The sequence below is a fragment of the Amia ocellicauda genome, chromosome 5 (genome assembly GCF_036373705.1).
Source record: "Amia ocellicauda isolate fAmiCal2 chromosome 5, fAmiCal2.hap1, whole genome shotgun sequence".
NCBI classification, from domain to species: domain Eukaryota; kingdom Metazoa; phylum Chordata; class Actinopteri; order Amiiformes; family Amiidae; genus Amia; species Amia ocellicauda.
The window spans coordinates 36,406,979-36,420,833 of record NC_089854.1 but is presented as its reverse complement, the minus strand read 5'-3'; the positions used below and the strand labels follow the sequence as shown (position 1 = coordinate 36,420,833).

The following is a 13,855-nucleotide window of genomic DNA, read 5'->3' as shown; positions in this document are numbered from 1 at the left end:
AGTGTATGTTTAAATTATAAGGGGGCAGCATCAGAAATGCCCATGAAGTGAAAACAGGGTGGCAGTGTAACATAGGCTCTGTTCATCCAGTTTTAAAGCTTTACATTTCTAATAGTTGCCTGGGTTGCCCTGCGAGTCCAAATTTAAGCAAAATATTTTTCCCGATTTCAGTTTCACATTACCTTCAGTGAACATTTGACAAGGTGCCTTGGCAGTCTTTAATCACTTGTCACAAAGAGGCTTTATTGTGTAGCACTGCAGATGTCAATACTGGATTACTTTAAGAATCCCTGTGATTCATTCTAGAAATCCCCTAACTTAACTGTAGCTCAGTATAAGATTTAAGTTATTAAAAAAAATAATAATAATTCTCATTCCTTCTCTTCTATAGTGTCGTTACTAAAGGATCTGAAGCACGCAAACATTGTGACGTTACACGATATTGTTCACACGGACAAGTCACTCACGCTAGTCTTTGAGTACCTGGTAAGTGTTCTCTCTTTTCAGACCTGTCGTCATCTTCATCTGTGTTGATGACTTACAGAACCTCCAGAGAATAAAAATGCTGATCTTCATCGCCCTGAACAACAACATCCAATGAAAAACATCAACCTCCCCAGTGTCTGCAATTCATTACTTTTCAGTGTCCCTTGGAGTCTTTGTACAACAGGAATTAGGGATGTCTCCTTAGGACCTCTGAGTTTATGATGTTCACATCAGATCAGCCTGCCTTGCTAATCTACATTGTCGTTGAGCGTCTTTTCTTCCTTTGAAGAGTCCTGTAGGGTGGCTGGCTGTCAGTGTCTGTGCCAGAGCGGAGCTGCAAAATCTAGTTGAATCGCAACGCAGGCTGAGAATCCCCAGAGTGTTTCGTGAGTGAGCTGTTCTGAGCGTGAGGCGCGAGAAGCCCTCATTGTGCCCTGCTTAGACACTCTCCCATGCAAGCTAATGGGGAGAATCAGCTTGTGTGGGCTTTTCAGTCAAGACACATGCCTGCCTGTTCCTTAGCAATGGTACCTGTCTTAAGCACATACACACACTCACCAGTGTTAGTGCTAATATATATATATATATATATATATATATATATATATATATATATATATATATATATATATATATATATCTATATATCTGCAGTACAGAAAATAGTCAGACACTGCATTGGATAAGTCACTGTTTAGTTGCCAGGGCGACCGCTTGCAATTTTCTGTAACAGTATAATGTTATGACTCCATGGTTGCTGCTATGGTTTTGAGCTGCTAAGCTCTGAGCTGAGACTATATCTGCAACTGATAAGCAGTTCAAAAGCCCAAAACATGGCTGGCATTGTTGTTAATAACTCCAATGGAGGGGTTCTATCTCCCAAAGTGCTTTGCTGCATGCTCTTTGAGTTTTCTTGCGAGGCCTCACCACAACACATGGCGCAGCACGCATGGGGAAGTGAAGTGAATGACTGTGAATCATGCGTTTGCCCACGCTCCAAATGCTATTTCCAGTCTACCAACTTTAGGCCGATTTGCCTCTATCTATATATGAAGTCGTTTTCAAATCTAGAAGCTTTGACAGCTGACATGCAAGTAGTCTGTCATGTAATTTACAAGCATAACTTTATATTAGAGAGGATTTTTTGATTGGGTCCGTAGTTCTGTTTCTAAGGTTCATTATTCTAAAACCCAAGTGTACATTTTATAAATTGTTAAAAATGTTGCTCCCTTTTTTGTGGGAAGAACGCTTATGTAATATTCAGTTATGTCAGGATGCTAAAGTAAGCCAAGGTATTTCATATTATATTGAGAGGTTTATAATGAAGCCTTTTCAGTGTGCCACGATTAAAATGAGGTTGGCATGGTGTTTTCCTCCTTCCTGCAGTTTCTATTCCTGATGAAGCTGCTGACACTCCTGTTTTAGAGAGCCAGTCCTTCACTGCTGCAGACAGGGTCATGAACTGATCAGCTACAAATGTCGGACAGGCCATAGCAGTGCATAGGGGTGGCTGCCAGAAATATGTCTGAAATAATCTTGTAGAATACAGACAACAACCATCAAAACATGGTTTGCCAATAAACAAACAATTTCATGCACCAGCAGTTGTCTAGCTGTAGTTGTCCTCAGTATTGGTTAGGTGTATCCAAAAGAATCGATCCCAGTCTCGGCAAACTAAAATGACACAGATGATGTACGGCATTCCTTCAAATGGTGGAAGCCCTAATTGATGAATCCTTTTGAAGAACTGTATTTCTTTCCCTGTGTGTCTCTGTGTCACTGTCTTACTGTGCTATAGTTCAACCCTGATACTTCGAAGAACAGGGTCTGATAAGAACCAGTTTTCACCCTCAATTTGGGCTTGATATATCGTACAAACCCCCTTATATTAAACATTACGTATGCCTTAAATTTACCCCGGTTTGACCATATACACTCACCTAAAGGATTATTAGGAACACCTGTTCAATTTCTCATTAATGCAATTATCTAACCAACCAATCACATGGCAGTTGCTTCAATGCATTTAGGGGTGTGGTCCTGGTCAAGACAATCTCCTGAACTCCAAACTGAATGTCTGAATGGGAAAGAAAGGTGATTTAAGCAATTTTGAGCATGGCATGGTTGTTGGTGCCAGACGGGCCGGTCTGAGTATTTCACAATCTGCTCAGTTACTGGGATTTTCACGCACAACCATTTCTAGGGTTTACAAAGAATGGTGTGAAAAGGGAAAAACATCCAGTATGCGGCAGTCCTGTGGGCGAAAATGCCCTGTTGATGCTAGAGGTCAGAGGAGAATGGGCCGACTGATTCAAGCTGATAGAAGAGCAACTTTGACTGAAATAACCACTCGTTACAACTGAGGTATGCAGCAAAGCATTTGTGAAGCCACAACACGTACAACCTTGAGGCGGATGGGCTACAACAGCAGAAGACCCCACCGGGTACCACTCATCTCCACTACAAATAGGAACAAGAGGCTACAATTTGCACAAGCTCACCAAAATTGGACAGTTGAAGACTGGAAAAATGTTGCCTGGTCTGATGAGTCTCGATTTCTGTTGAGACATTCAGATGGTAGAGTCAGAATTTGGCGTAAACAGACTGAGAACATGGATCCATCATACCTTGTTACCACTGTGCAGGCTGGTGGTGGTGGTGTAATGGTGTGGGGGATGTTTTCTTGGCACACTTTAGGCCCCTTAGTGCCAATTGGGCATCGTTTAAATGCCACGGCCTACCTGAGCATTGTTTCTGACCATGTCCATCCCTTTATGACCACCATGTACCCATCCTCTGATGGCTACTTCCAGCAGGATAATGCACCATGTCACAAAGGTCGAATCATTTCAAATTGGTTTCTTGAACATGACAATGAGTTCACTGTACTAAACTGGCCCCCACAGTCACCAGATCTCAACCCAATAGAGCATCTTTGGGATGTGGTGGAACGGGAGCTTCGTGCCCTGGATGTGCATCCCACAAATCTCCATCAACTGCAAGATGCTATCCTATCAATATGGGCCAACATTTCTAAAGAATGCTTTCAGCACCTTGTTGAATCAATGCCACGTAGAATTAAGGCATTTCTGAAGGCAAAAGGGGGTCAAACACAGTATTAGTATGGTGTTCCTAATAATCCTTTAGGTGAGTGTATGTGTCAGGCAGAAACTGAACTTCCACTCATCACGGTACAGCCTGTTATCTCTCCTGTCTGGTCTGCATAAAAGTGCCTGTAGTTTGTAACTTCTCTAAGACTGTTCTTGAGATTGCCTCTTGAACCTCTTCCTTGCAGCTGCTTGTAATAAAAAAAATAAAATAAAAACTTTTGAGTGGAGGTGCATCTCTCTCTGGATTTTTGTGACTCTTCACCTTTGTTTTTAATTTTGTAGGACAAGGATCTCAAGCAATACATGGATGACTGTGGAAACATCATGAGTATGCACAATGTGAAGGTAAGAATCGGCACACCTCCCACTGGACCACAGGAGCTTACCATGATGTATTTGATTTGTTTTAAGAAGAAAGATAAATATATCAGTCTAATTCCTCGGTGGGGGGTATTATGAAATCTTCAAACGGACATACTGACAAAGAGGAACCTAATTTATTTGATTGCTTGCTTTGAAAGTTTCTAATGTCTTCCCCTATACCTAAAGGAGTTCCTGAAGAGAGACAGGTGTTTTTCTTTGTTCAGTGTGTAAATCTTACATCTCCCAATTGCCCCCTTTTTGAACATCTAACTTCATATATTCAGGGAAATCAGTCACTTTCACAAGGTTGTCTGTGTGATGGTCTCTTGTCCCTCTCTTTTATTCTCTTTGTTTTAATTTGTATTAAAGATCTTCTTGTTTCAAATTCTGCGGGGGCTGGCGTACTGCCATCAACGGAAAGTATTGCATCGGGACCTGAAGCCGCAGAATCTGCTCATTAATGAGAGAGGGGAGCTCAAACTCGCAGATTTTGGTAAGCAATCCCTCGGACACCCAGCACGTCTGCACACTGGTATTGAAGTGTTTCCATCACTGACAGCCAGACTCTCACTCCCAATTTTACTTTTAATTTTATTGTAATTGCATTTGTTTGGTGTTGGGTTTTTTCCACAGGACTAGCAAGAGCCAAGTCTGTCCCAACGAAGACCTATTCCAACGAGGTGGTGACGTTATGGTACCGCCCCCCCGATGTGCTGCTCGGGTCCTCGGAGTACTCCACACAGATTGACATGTGGTGAGGATCTTTTTGCCCTAATATGCTCATATCCTCCCTGGTCAATCAAATAATTCCTACTGATCAGCTGTTTGCCTAGTCAGATTAGTACCATTGATGGATATTACAGTGATCACTTGTACTCCCTTGATGGGGGAATAATCTGTTGAAATGAGATTGGTTTCTCATTTCTGTAATTGGAATGGCATAGATTAACACAGAGGTCACGCACTTAAAAAAAATCATATCTGGATGCTTATTGTTAATTAAAAGGCTACCCCCTCCCTAATTATGTGTTTAATGCTCCTGTACCTGTCAATGGATTTCTACCATCAGTTATTTAATTTACTGGTGATTGGTTCTTGTTCATTACCCTGTTATGTCTGTTGTTGCCATGGTTTCTGTGATTGCTTTTCACACTGGATTGTGTGGGAAATCTGATGTGGGAGAGACATGGGGATGGGCAGGATCATAAACAACCAGAAGCTTGTGAACCCCACTGTGGGGGAAGCACTGGGCACTAGTCTTTGCACAGCAGTAATATGGACTAATTTGTCCTGCGTGTATTCATTGGATTTGTGCTGCTGCTCCAATCCTGCACAGAGAGCAGTGTGACTGGGGTCGTGTCACATTCACATCTGATATCTAGTGTCTGGTTCCATTTCAAATGTCTTGATCATGCACCATCCTTTCTATATGGGTTAAGTCGCGTCAATTTAATAATGCAGAGACTTTTCAGCTTGGGGATTTTTACTAATCAACAAAACCATTCCATTCATTACCATCTAACAATGGTAACTTTCTAACCTTATCCTCACAACTGATCCAATGTACCAGAGACGACAAAGCTGCTTTCCCCTGCAGGTTTGTGCGTACACCTAACGTACGAGACATAGAGCGCTCTCGAAGGGAGTGCGTCAGGAACGGTCAGCTTCAAACCCCGCTGACCGAGAACTGAGATTTTCACTGCGAGTGAAGAAAGTGCCACAGCCCAGATTTGGATTTGAAAATGCCTGACGCCTCCTCCTGTGGTAGTGAATAGTTTATAAGCCTAATGATTGTTTGCCTTCCTTTCCAGGGGTGTGGGCTGTATATTCTATGAAATGGCCGCTGGCAGGCCTCTGTTTCCTGGCTCGACGGTGGAAGACGAGCTGCACTTGATTTTCAGACTCCTAGGTAAATGATTCAGCACTGCTCCTCCTGATTGTATAATGGCCATGGGCCCCTGCCAGTCCAACCTGCACAATAGTAGTGATATCTTGTATTTATCTAGAGCCTCTCATTCCAAAGTGTCCCAAACACTCTGTACAATTTAGAGGACACTCGCTTCATCCACCCCTGACATAACCGTGTCCAGCTCGGTCTCCTGTGTTTATTCGGGACAAGTCTGCAGAACTGGCCCCTTCAAAGTAGGGCTGTGTCAGGAAAACATGAAAGTGGGTTATAGATCAGTGCCTATGGCTTAGTTTTTTGGGGCAAATGGGGAACCGATCTTTTCTCTCGCTAAACGATTTCACGTTTCATGTTTTTGCCATGCCATGCGTTTTGTCCAACTGCACAAAATAGAATTACGTGCATTACTAAATATAATCAAATCATTCTTCTGAAGGGTGTGACTTTTCATCTCTGGGCCGGCAGCCTTGGTTACAGTGGACACGGGGGAATTTTTCCTAGAATGCTAAGCGAGTGTTAAGCCATTGAGGAATTCAAATATTTAATAAACCTCTATGTAAGGCGCAGGGTGCTGGCTGTGTTGATCACATGGTGTTTGTCTGTAATTCCATGCCTGGCAGCTGTCTGCTGAACCCATGTGCTGCATAACTGTGTGAATTCTCCCTCTGTCACAGGCACTCCTTCGGAGGATAACTGGCCAGGAATATCATCCATTGAGGAATTCAAATCATACAACTTCCCCAAGTACAAACCCCAGCCGTTCATTAACCACGCGCCAAGGTACAGTTCCCGCAGTGGGTGTTGTAGATGGGCTTTTTGTCCTCATGTTTGTCATGTTTACCATGAAATACAAAACCCAACATCAGACACAATGCCTTCCTCTTGATCAGTGACCAGCATATTAAAGTGTTCTTGCTAAAGTAACTGGGACTGGGTCATGTCAGAGATGCAGACGATATCTGTGCTGTTTCTCAGCATTAAGTTAAAGCGTGGCTGGGGGCAGTGGGCAGTGCTGTGTGACCCAGAATCCTACTGATATTTTTCCCCAGCACACCATGAATAATGATCTTTATTTTTGCTCATGTCCGTAATAAACTCAATTGATTTGCAAACTTTTGATTACGAATAATAACAGGAGAAAAGAGGTGTTGGCACATCTCACTTGGTTTGGCTCCAGAAACCAAGAAAAGGATGTTGGTTTAAAGAATTCACAAGCTGCTCACCAGAAATGTGTTTACAACAGTTCAGGCAACCGTAATGAAGGCAGGCTGTGTGTATGCATTACGAATAATACCAAGAAAATGATTAAAGCTTTAATTTGCAGTTACGTGGGAATGTTTTTTTGTTTTTTAACTTTGGTCAAACACCTGTTTGGGAATGGTCTTCTAGTCAAACTCTTGCTGGGTTGTAAAAAACAAAAAATGTTTACACTTGTGTCACATGTGAGTTTGGGCTGGAAGTTGATGAGCGCTGCACACAAGCAAGAGTCCAGAGAACACTGCATGGAAATCCTGCAGAATTGTACAGTACTGTGCTGTAAAGTCTATTCTTGAAAGCAAGTTAATAGATTTATATTTATCAATTAACTAAATGCAAAGTGAGTGAACAGAAGCAAAATCTACATCAAATCCATAGTTGGTGTGACCACCCTTTGCCATCAATTCTTCTAGGTACACTTGCACACAGTTTTTGAAGGAACTCAGCAGGTAGGTTGGCCCAAACATCTTGGAGAACTAACCACAGTTCTTCTATGGATTTAGGCAGCCTCAGTTGCTTCTCTCTCTTCATGTAATCCCAGACAGACTCGATGATGTTGAGATCAGGGCTCTGTGGGGGCCATACCATCACTTCCAGGACTCCTTGTTCTATTTTACGCTGAAGATAGTTCTTAATGACTGTCGCTGTATGTTTGGGGTCGTTGTCATGCTGCAGAATAAATCTGGGGCCAATCAGATGCCTCCCTGATGGTATTGCATGATGGATAAGTATCTGCCTGTACTTCTCAGCATTGAGGAGACCATTCATTCTGACCAAATCCCCAACTCCATTTGCAGAAATGCAGCCCCAAACTTGCAAGGAACCTCCACCATGCTTCACTGTTGCCTGCACTCATTTGTGTACCGCTCTCCAGCCCTTCGGCAAACAATATTTCAAATTTTGAGTCATCAGTCCAGAGCACCTGTTGCCATTTTTCTGCACCCCAGTTCCTGTGTTTTTGTGCATAGTTGAGTCGCTTGACCTTGTTTCCACGTCGGAGGTATGGCTTTTTGGCCGCAAGTCTTCCATGACGGCCACTTCTGACCAGACTTCTCCGGACAGTAGATGGGTGTACCAGGTCCCACTGTTTTCTGCCAATTCTGAGCTGATGGCACTGCTGGACATCTTCCGATTGTGAAGGGAAGTAAGCATGATGTCTTTCATCTGCTGCAGTAAGTTTCCTTGGCCGACCACTGCGTCTACGGTCCTCAACATTGTCTGTTTTTTTGTGCTTCTTCAAAGAGCTTGGACAGCACATCTGGAAACCCCTGTCTGCCTTGAAATTTCTGCCTGGGAGAGACCTTGCTGATGCAGTAGAACTACCTTGTGTCTTGTTGCTGTGCTCAGTCTTGCCATGGTGTATGACTTTTGACAGTAAACTAGTCTTCAGCAACCTCACCTTGTTAGCTGAGTTTGGCTGTTCCTCACCCAGTTTTATTCGTCCTGCACAGCTGTTTCTGTTTCAGTTAATGCTTGTGTTTCAACCTAGATATTGAATTGATGATCATTAGCACCTGTTTGGTATAATTGTTTAATCAAACACTGACTATATGCCTACAAAATCCCTGGCTCTGTGCAAGTGTACCTAGAAGAATTGATGCTGTTTTGAAGGCAAGGGTGGTCACACCAAATATGGATTTGATGTAGATTTTTCTTCTGTTCACTCACTTTGCATTTAGTTAATTGATAAATATAATCTATTAATATGACTATTTTTGAAAGCATTCTTACTTTACAGCATTTTTTCACACCTGCCTAAAACTTTTGCACAGTACTATCTTTTTTTTTTTTCTCTCTCAACCACAGCAAACTCTGTTCTTGTTGAGGTTTAGCAGTCAGCACAAAATAATACCAACAAATCATCCAAAGGCTTGTGAAAGAATGAGTACAGTCTCACTTTGTGGCAGTTCCTGTAACACTTTGCAAGAACTCTGTTTTTTCCCCTTCAACTCTCACAATGTGGGTTAGCCTGTTCGACAGTGGCTACAGTAGACTGGCTGGCCTGGAGAGAATGGCGTCAACAGTTTGTCAGGTTATTACTTGTGCTGCCCCAGTTAGAAAAGGTGACAGGTGCCGTTGTTCTGCTAAACAAGTTCCCTGCTTCTGCTGATTTTATAAGGAGTCTTATTACAACAACCTTTTTTATATCTCGGGTGTTACAAGTGTTAGCTAGACACAAAATACATTTGTTAAAAAGCAGATCTTTAAAATGTTCCTGACATCACGTAGTCAAGGAAATGTCTTTTTATTCAATTCTATGATCTTGTTTTTCTCTCCCGTAGGTTGGACTCTGAAGGAATTGACCTGTTGTTAATGTTTTTACAAGTAAGTCCAGAGGGAATACATCCAGCTAAACTGGAACAGCCTGAAGTTTGTGTTTACCCATGTAGCAGCAGCCCAGGGGAGAAACCTGTGTATTGAGTTATTTAAATGTAATGCTGATGTTAGCTTTTGGTGTGAAATAGTCTATTATGGTCTCATTGTCCGTATCCAGGCTTTTCTGTGTTTTTTCATTCATTATTTTGTGCTCTGCATGAGCAATTGTCCAATTCCAATAGTGTACGCACAGTGACCCAGGGTGGTGATATATTTTTTTTAATCTCTCTAGAGTAGAAACTCACTTTCATGGGGAAAAAGTAATACGTTTACACACTATTATATATATTTATAACTTGGTAATGTTAAGATCTTTGCAGTAAACTCCAATTTAAGACGTTTAAGGCATGTTTGAATTAATGATGTCAGTTTTTTTGCCATGTCTGTCCCTTTTTTATTGTAGGGCAACTTAACTTATGGAATTATATCCATTATATCCTTACATTTTGTTATTATTTTTTTAAGTATGAATCCAAGAAAAGAATCTCGGCGAATGAGTCTATGAAGCAGCCCTACTTCAAGAGCCTGGGATCAAGGGTCCACACATTGCCTGAGAGTGAGTGTCTTGTCTATATCGAGCTAAGGAGCTCAATAGTTCGCCGGATTACTGAGGCTCAACGGAATGCTGCATGTTGACTGGATAGAACAAGCCACTTAAGGACTCGGGCGATTGGGTTTTTCTTGTAGGTCAGGGACTCCGCAACTGGAACCGGCTCAGGCCAGTGTCTTTGGGCAGTTGAATAACAATAAGGGTTGAATAACATTGTGGAAGGATTTCCATTCCGTAGCCTGTGGAATTCAATGTCTTCAGGTCCAGCATCAAGCTCAAGTCACATGTAAGGGGCAACCGAAGGGAAGCCTAATGAAAGATGCAGCTGGGCCCTGGCAGTCCCTAGTGTCCCAACCCCCCAGACAGAGCAGCCAGCCTGTAAGAGCGCAGTCCTTCAAGGTGGTGTTCTCTCCCCGCAGGTGTGTCTATTTTCACCCTGAAGGAGGTGCAGCTGCAGAGGGACCCTGGCTTTCGCAGTTCGTCATACCCAGAAACAGGTAAAGACCGGCAGCCGCTGGGCGTGGGAGCTGTCCTGATACAGGCCTTCTGTTGTGCCAGAGTGCAGATCAAGTCTCGGGCTTGCAAACCATAACATTGTCCTTGAAGGAAAACCCAGAGGTTGTCTGGCGTGGCAGTGTGAACATCTTGAGCCACCCATAGTGCTGACGCACCATTCCACATAAAGATCAAAGGCACATTATTATTATTATGAGTATAATAATGATTAAAATACACACTCTTGTCCAAGCATCTTGCAGTAAGAGAACGAGGATACAGCAGACCACACTGGCCTAAACTGAAGTGACTTGACTAGGAGCCAGACTAGGGGTGGCGGCAGATTCTATTAAGGGGCAGTTCAAGTAAAAACAGAAAAGCGCTAATGCTGTCGAACTGTCGACAGTACTGATCCAGACAGGTGTCTTTTAAAAGTGTTGTTTTTTTTGTCATCACTGGAGTTGCAGCGGATTTGAAAAGACGAGAAGCCTGTGGAGATATTCAGGGTTTCCTAACTTCCCAACATCGTTACACATCACTTCGGTAATAGTTACTCATTGTTCGTCAGACATGTAATAGAGGCTAATTACTTAATTGGGTAATTAACTGTGGCATTAAGATTATGATAATGATTTATTATTAGTAGCAGTAGTAGTAGAAGTAGTATTGAAGCTGAGCAGATGCCCTTACCCACAGTGCTCACAAAATAGTACACATTAGGCCTAATTAAGGCTTAAAGATCAAAATGGGAAGGATAAGCAAATGGTTATGACCAGTTGGTTTTATTACTGTACTTCCCTGGTGTGTCTAAGTGGCACCACTAGAGGGCAGCCCTTCATCACGCTGCCCAGTGCCATGTAGGTTCAGTTCACGTGTGCCAGTGTCTGCAGAGCTGAGTTCGATGGCGGCTCCTTTGGGTCTGTGCTGCTCGCCCCTCACTCCCTTAGTCCTGAAGTGACAAACACGGAGAGGGAAGATTATTTGTATATTTGTGTGTGTGTGTGTACATATTGACTGACCAACTCTTTTTGCATGTTGTCTTTCAGGAAATAGCAAAAACAGAAGACAGAGCATGCTCTTCTAAGCCCTTTTAGGCCCTTTTTGCTCACAGTGGAGTGAAACTAAGGACTTAATTTCTCTTCTCTAAACCAACCATCCAGCCGGGGGGTGACGTGCAGGCTCTCCTCGCAGCCGGGGCTGTGGACCCGTCACAGCAGTGCCTCACCCCCCCCGTCCCCACCCCACCCACAGGACCGCGCGCCCTGCTCTATACTCGCCTATCAGTGCCACGCTGTTCTGTACAGATGGATTTTAGGTTCTTTCGGAGCTATTGCGGACACTGAGCAGGACTGAGATATAGTGTTATTTATTGGGGAATTAATTGCTGCTAAACGACTACTGTCTAGATTCAACACGCTGAAGAAGTTGCCGTGGCTTTTTACCATGTGAACCCAGCCTGGTTGTCCTCCTCGACAGGCCAGTCACTAAGTTTTGGGACCTTTTCCCTCTACTGTGTTGGGAAATCAGACTCCTTTTGATTTCCAGTGATGACTCCACCTGTGTTCAGAAACTGATGGGACTGGACTTCATCTGCAGGTCTCCTTCAGCAGAGCTCCTGACCACAAACTCTGAGTTTCCTTCGGGCACAGCCCAGAAACTTCACCGAATGTTTTTGTTTTTTTTCCTTAAGTTTCTCCTGGGGAAACTCAGCAGAAGGTCCTTTCTGGGATTGAAAGTTGTACATAATAATGGTCTATATTTATTTAGGCAAAAATGTATAAAAAAAAAAAAAAAGAAAATATGAATGTTCCAGTAGCTGAGTGCTGTAGCCCCACAGCTGCAGTCCCAACCTCCTTTCCCACCATTGGTGACCCGCTCATATCAGCCCCTCGCTGCTTTCTGAATGACCCTCCCGACGGCCCAGGGAGTCTGTGGTGTCTCACGCATATTAGAGAAGACACTTCTTTTAACCTTCAGGATTCAGTTCAGAAGGCTTTCTTTAGGGGTGACTTTTGTTCCTATCAAAGTAATTTTTGGCATATGGTGCAATCGCTTGTGAAGCTAATTGCCACAATCCCAGATTCCCAAAACACTGGAGCATCACAGCTGAGGGCATTCAATGAATCAAGGTGATCTGTTTTCGATGAACACCTAGGAACTGCCATACAATATAGATATGGGTGATCTTTGACCAGCTCTTCTGTTTTTTTTTCATTCTTGCTTTTGCTGACGTCTGTATTGAATTCCTACTTTGCTTATAGATGCATCTCAGTGGAAATCTTGTCTGCAGTGGCAGCAGTCCTTGTACACAGTTGTTTGCCTTCTAACAAATAGTTTAGTGCATCTGAATGGACTGTAAATGTTCTTTTGCCGATTGATAGATCTATGATGTAATGGTCATTGATGGGGGGAGATGAAAGTCTGTTTCTGAGAGTCACTGTAAACACATTCAGGGGTCCTACCATTTCTGCTTATGAATATGAAATTATGTAGTTTATTTAACAGTATTATGAGAATTTTTGTATGTTACATTTTAACTTTATTTGTGAAGTGTACTTGTGGCATGTTGGGGGAAATGTTTCCTTAGATTTTTTGTTTTTTTTGTTTGTTTTTTCTAAAACTGAAAAAGAGGTGGCAAAGAGGTTTAAACTGAAAATGACAAGAAAAACTATTGTGTAACAGTTTGCATTGGACCACTGCTCTTTTTACGCGTTTATACAGATACAATTGATTTCCAAATTGAAATCGTAGGCCTAACAAACTGCTGTGTTGCTTTCAACTGACAGTATTGTATTAATGTTGTATTTTCTTCCTAGTAAATGACATGATCTCCACTGTCCGACAGATTGCGTGGAGGACAGTGTCAGGAAGCTGGGACCTCAATAACGTGTACCTTTCTCCTTATATGGAAAACAATGTTCAATTGTAGACTTGTTGACAATTTAACTTTTTAATAGCTATTTATTTCTCGTAACCATGAAGTAAATTTAGTCTCCGTTTCATACAGAATTTGATCAGAATTTGAATGTGTCTGTCCTTATTTACCTCCGTTTCTTGTACTGGGCTTGGGGAATGGGGTGGGTCTTTTTTCCTTCATTTGAACCAAATTATTACCTACCGATGCTATTAAACATAGCAGGAATGTTAAGAGATTGACCCAAACACTGCAGCCGAGTCCACTGGAGCACAAAGACCTTATCAGTTCAGTTCATCAGTCTCCAGAGCGTGTGACAGTATGGTCTGATAAAGGCCTTGTCAGCTGGTTGATGGTTGGATCTCCCTGAATGCATTTGTGTGATATGAGATTCTCCC

At 42.6% G+C, this 13,855-nt stretch overlaps 1 protein-coding gene across 3 annotated transcripts in view; it reads left to right on the top strand.

The window, feature by feature from the left end:
• cdk17 (cyclin dependent kinase 17) overlaps window positions 1-13,563 on the top strand; it is a 67,997-nt gene extending 54,434 nt beyond the window's left edge. The window contains exons 9-19 of one of the 3 annotated variants that reach the window (XM_066705014.1): window positions 392-486; window positions 3,879-3,941; window positions 4,329-4,452; window positions 4,593-4,713; window positions 5,771-5,868; window positions 6,540-6,645; window positions 9,405-9,447; window positions 9,964-10,054; window positions 10,468-10,545; window positions 11,011-11,086; window positions 11,590-13,563. In XM_066705014.1, coding sequence (XP_066561111.1) covers window positions 392-486; window positions 3,879-3,941; window positions 4,329-4,452; window positions 4,593-4,713; window positions 5,771-5,868; window positions 6,540-6,645; window positions 9,405-9,447; window positions 9,964-10,054; window positions 10,468-10,545; window positions 11,011-11,086; window positions 11,590-11,596 — 902 coding nt within the window. In that variant the 3' untranslated portion in view covers window positions 11,597-13,563. Of the gene's footprint in view, window positions 1-391; window positions 487-3,878; window positions 3,942-4,328; window positions 4,453-4,592; window positions 4,714-5,770; window positions 5,869-6,539; window positions 6,646-9,404; window positions 9,448-9,963; window positions 10,055-10,467; window positions 10,546-11,004; window positions 11,087-11,589 lie in introns of all 3 variants that reach the window. The other 2 variants (XM_066705013.1, XM_066705015.1) reach the window with 2 other exon arrangements.
• The last annotated feature ends 292 nt before the right edge of the window (window positions 13,564-13,855 follow it).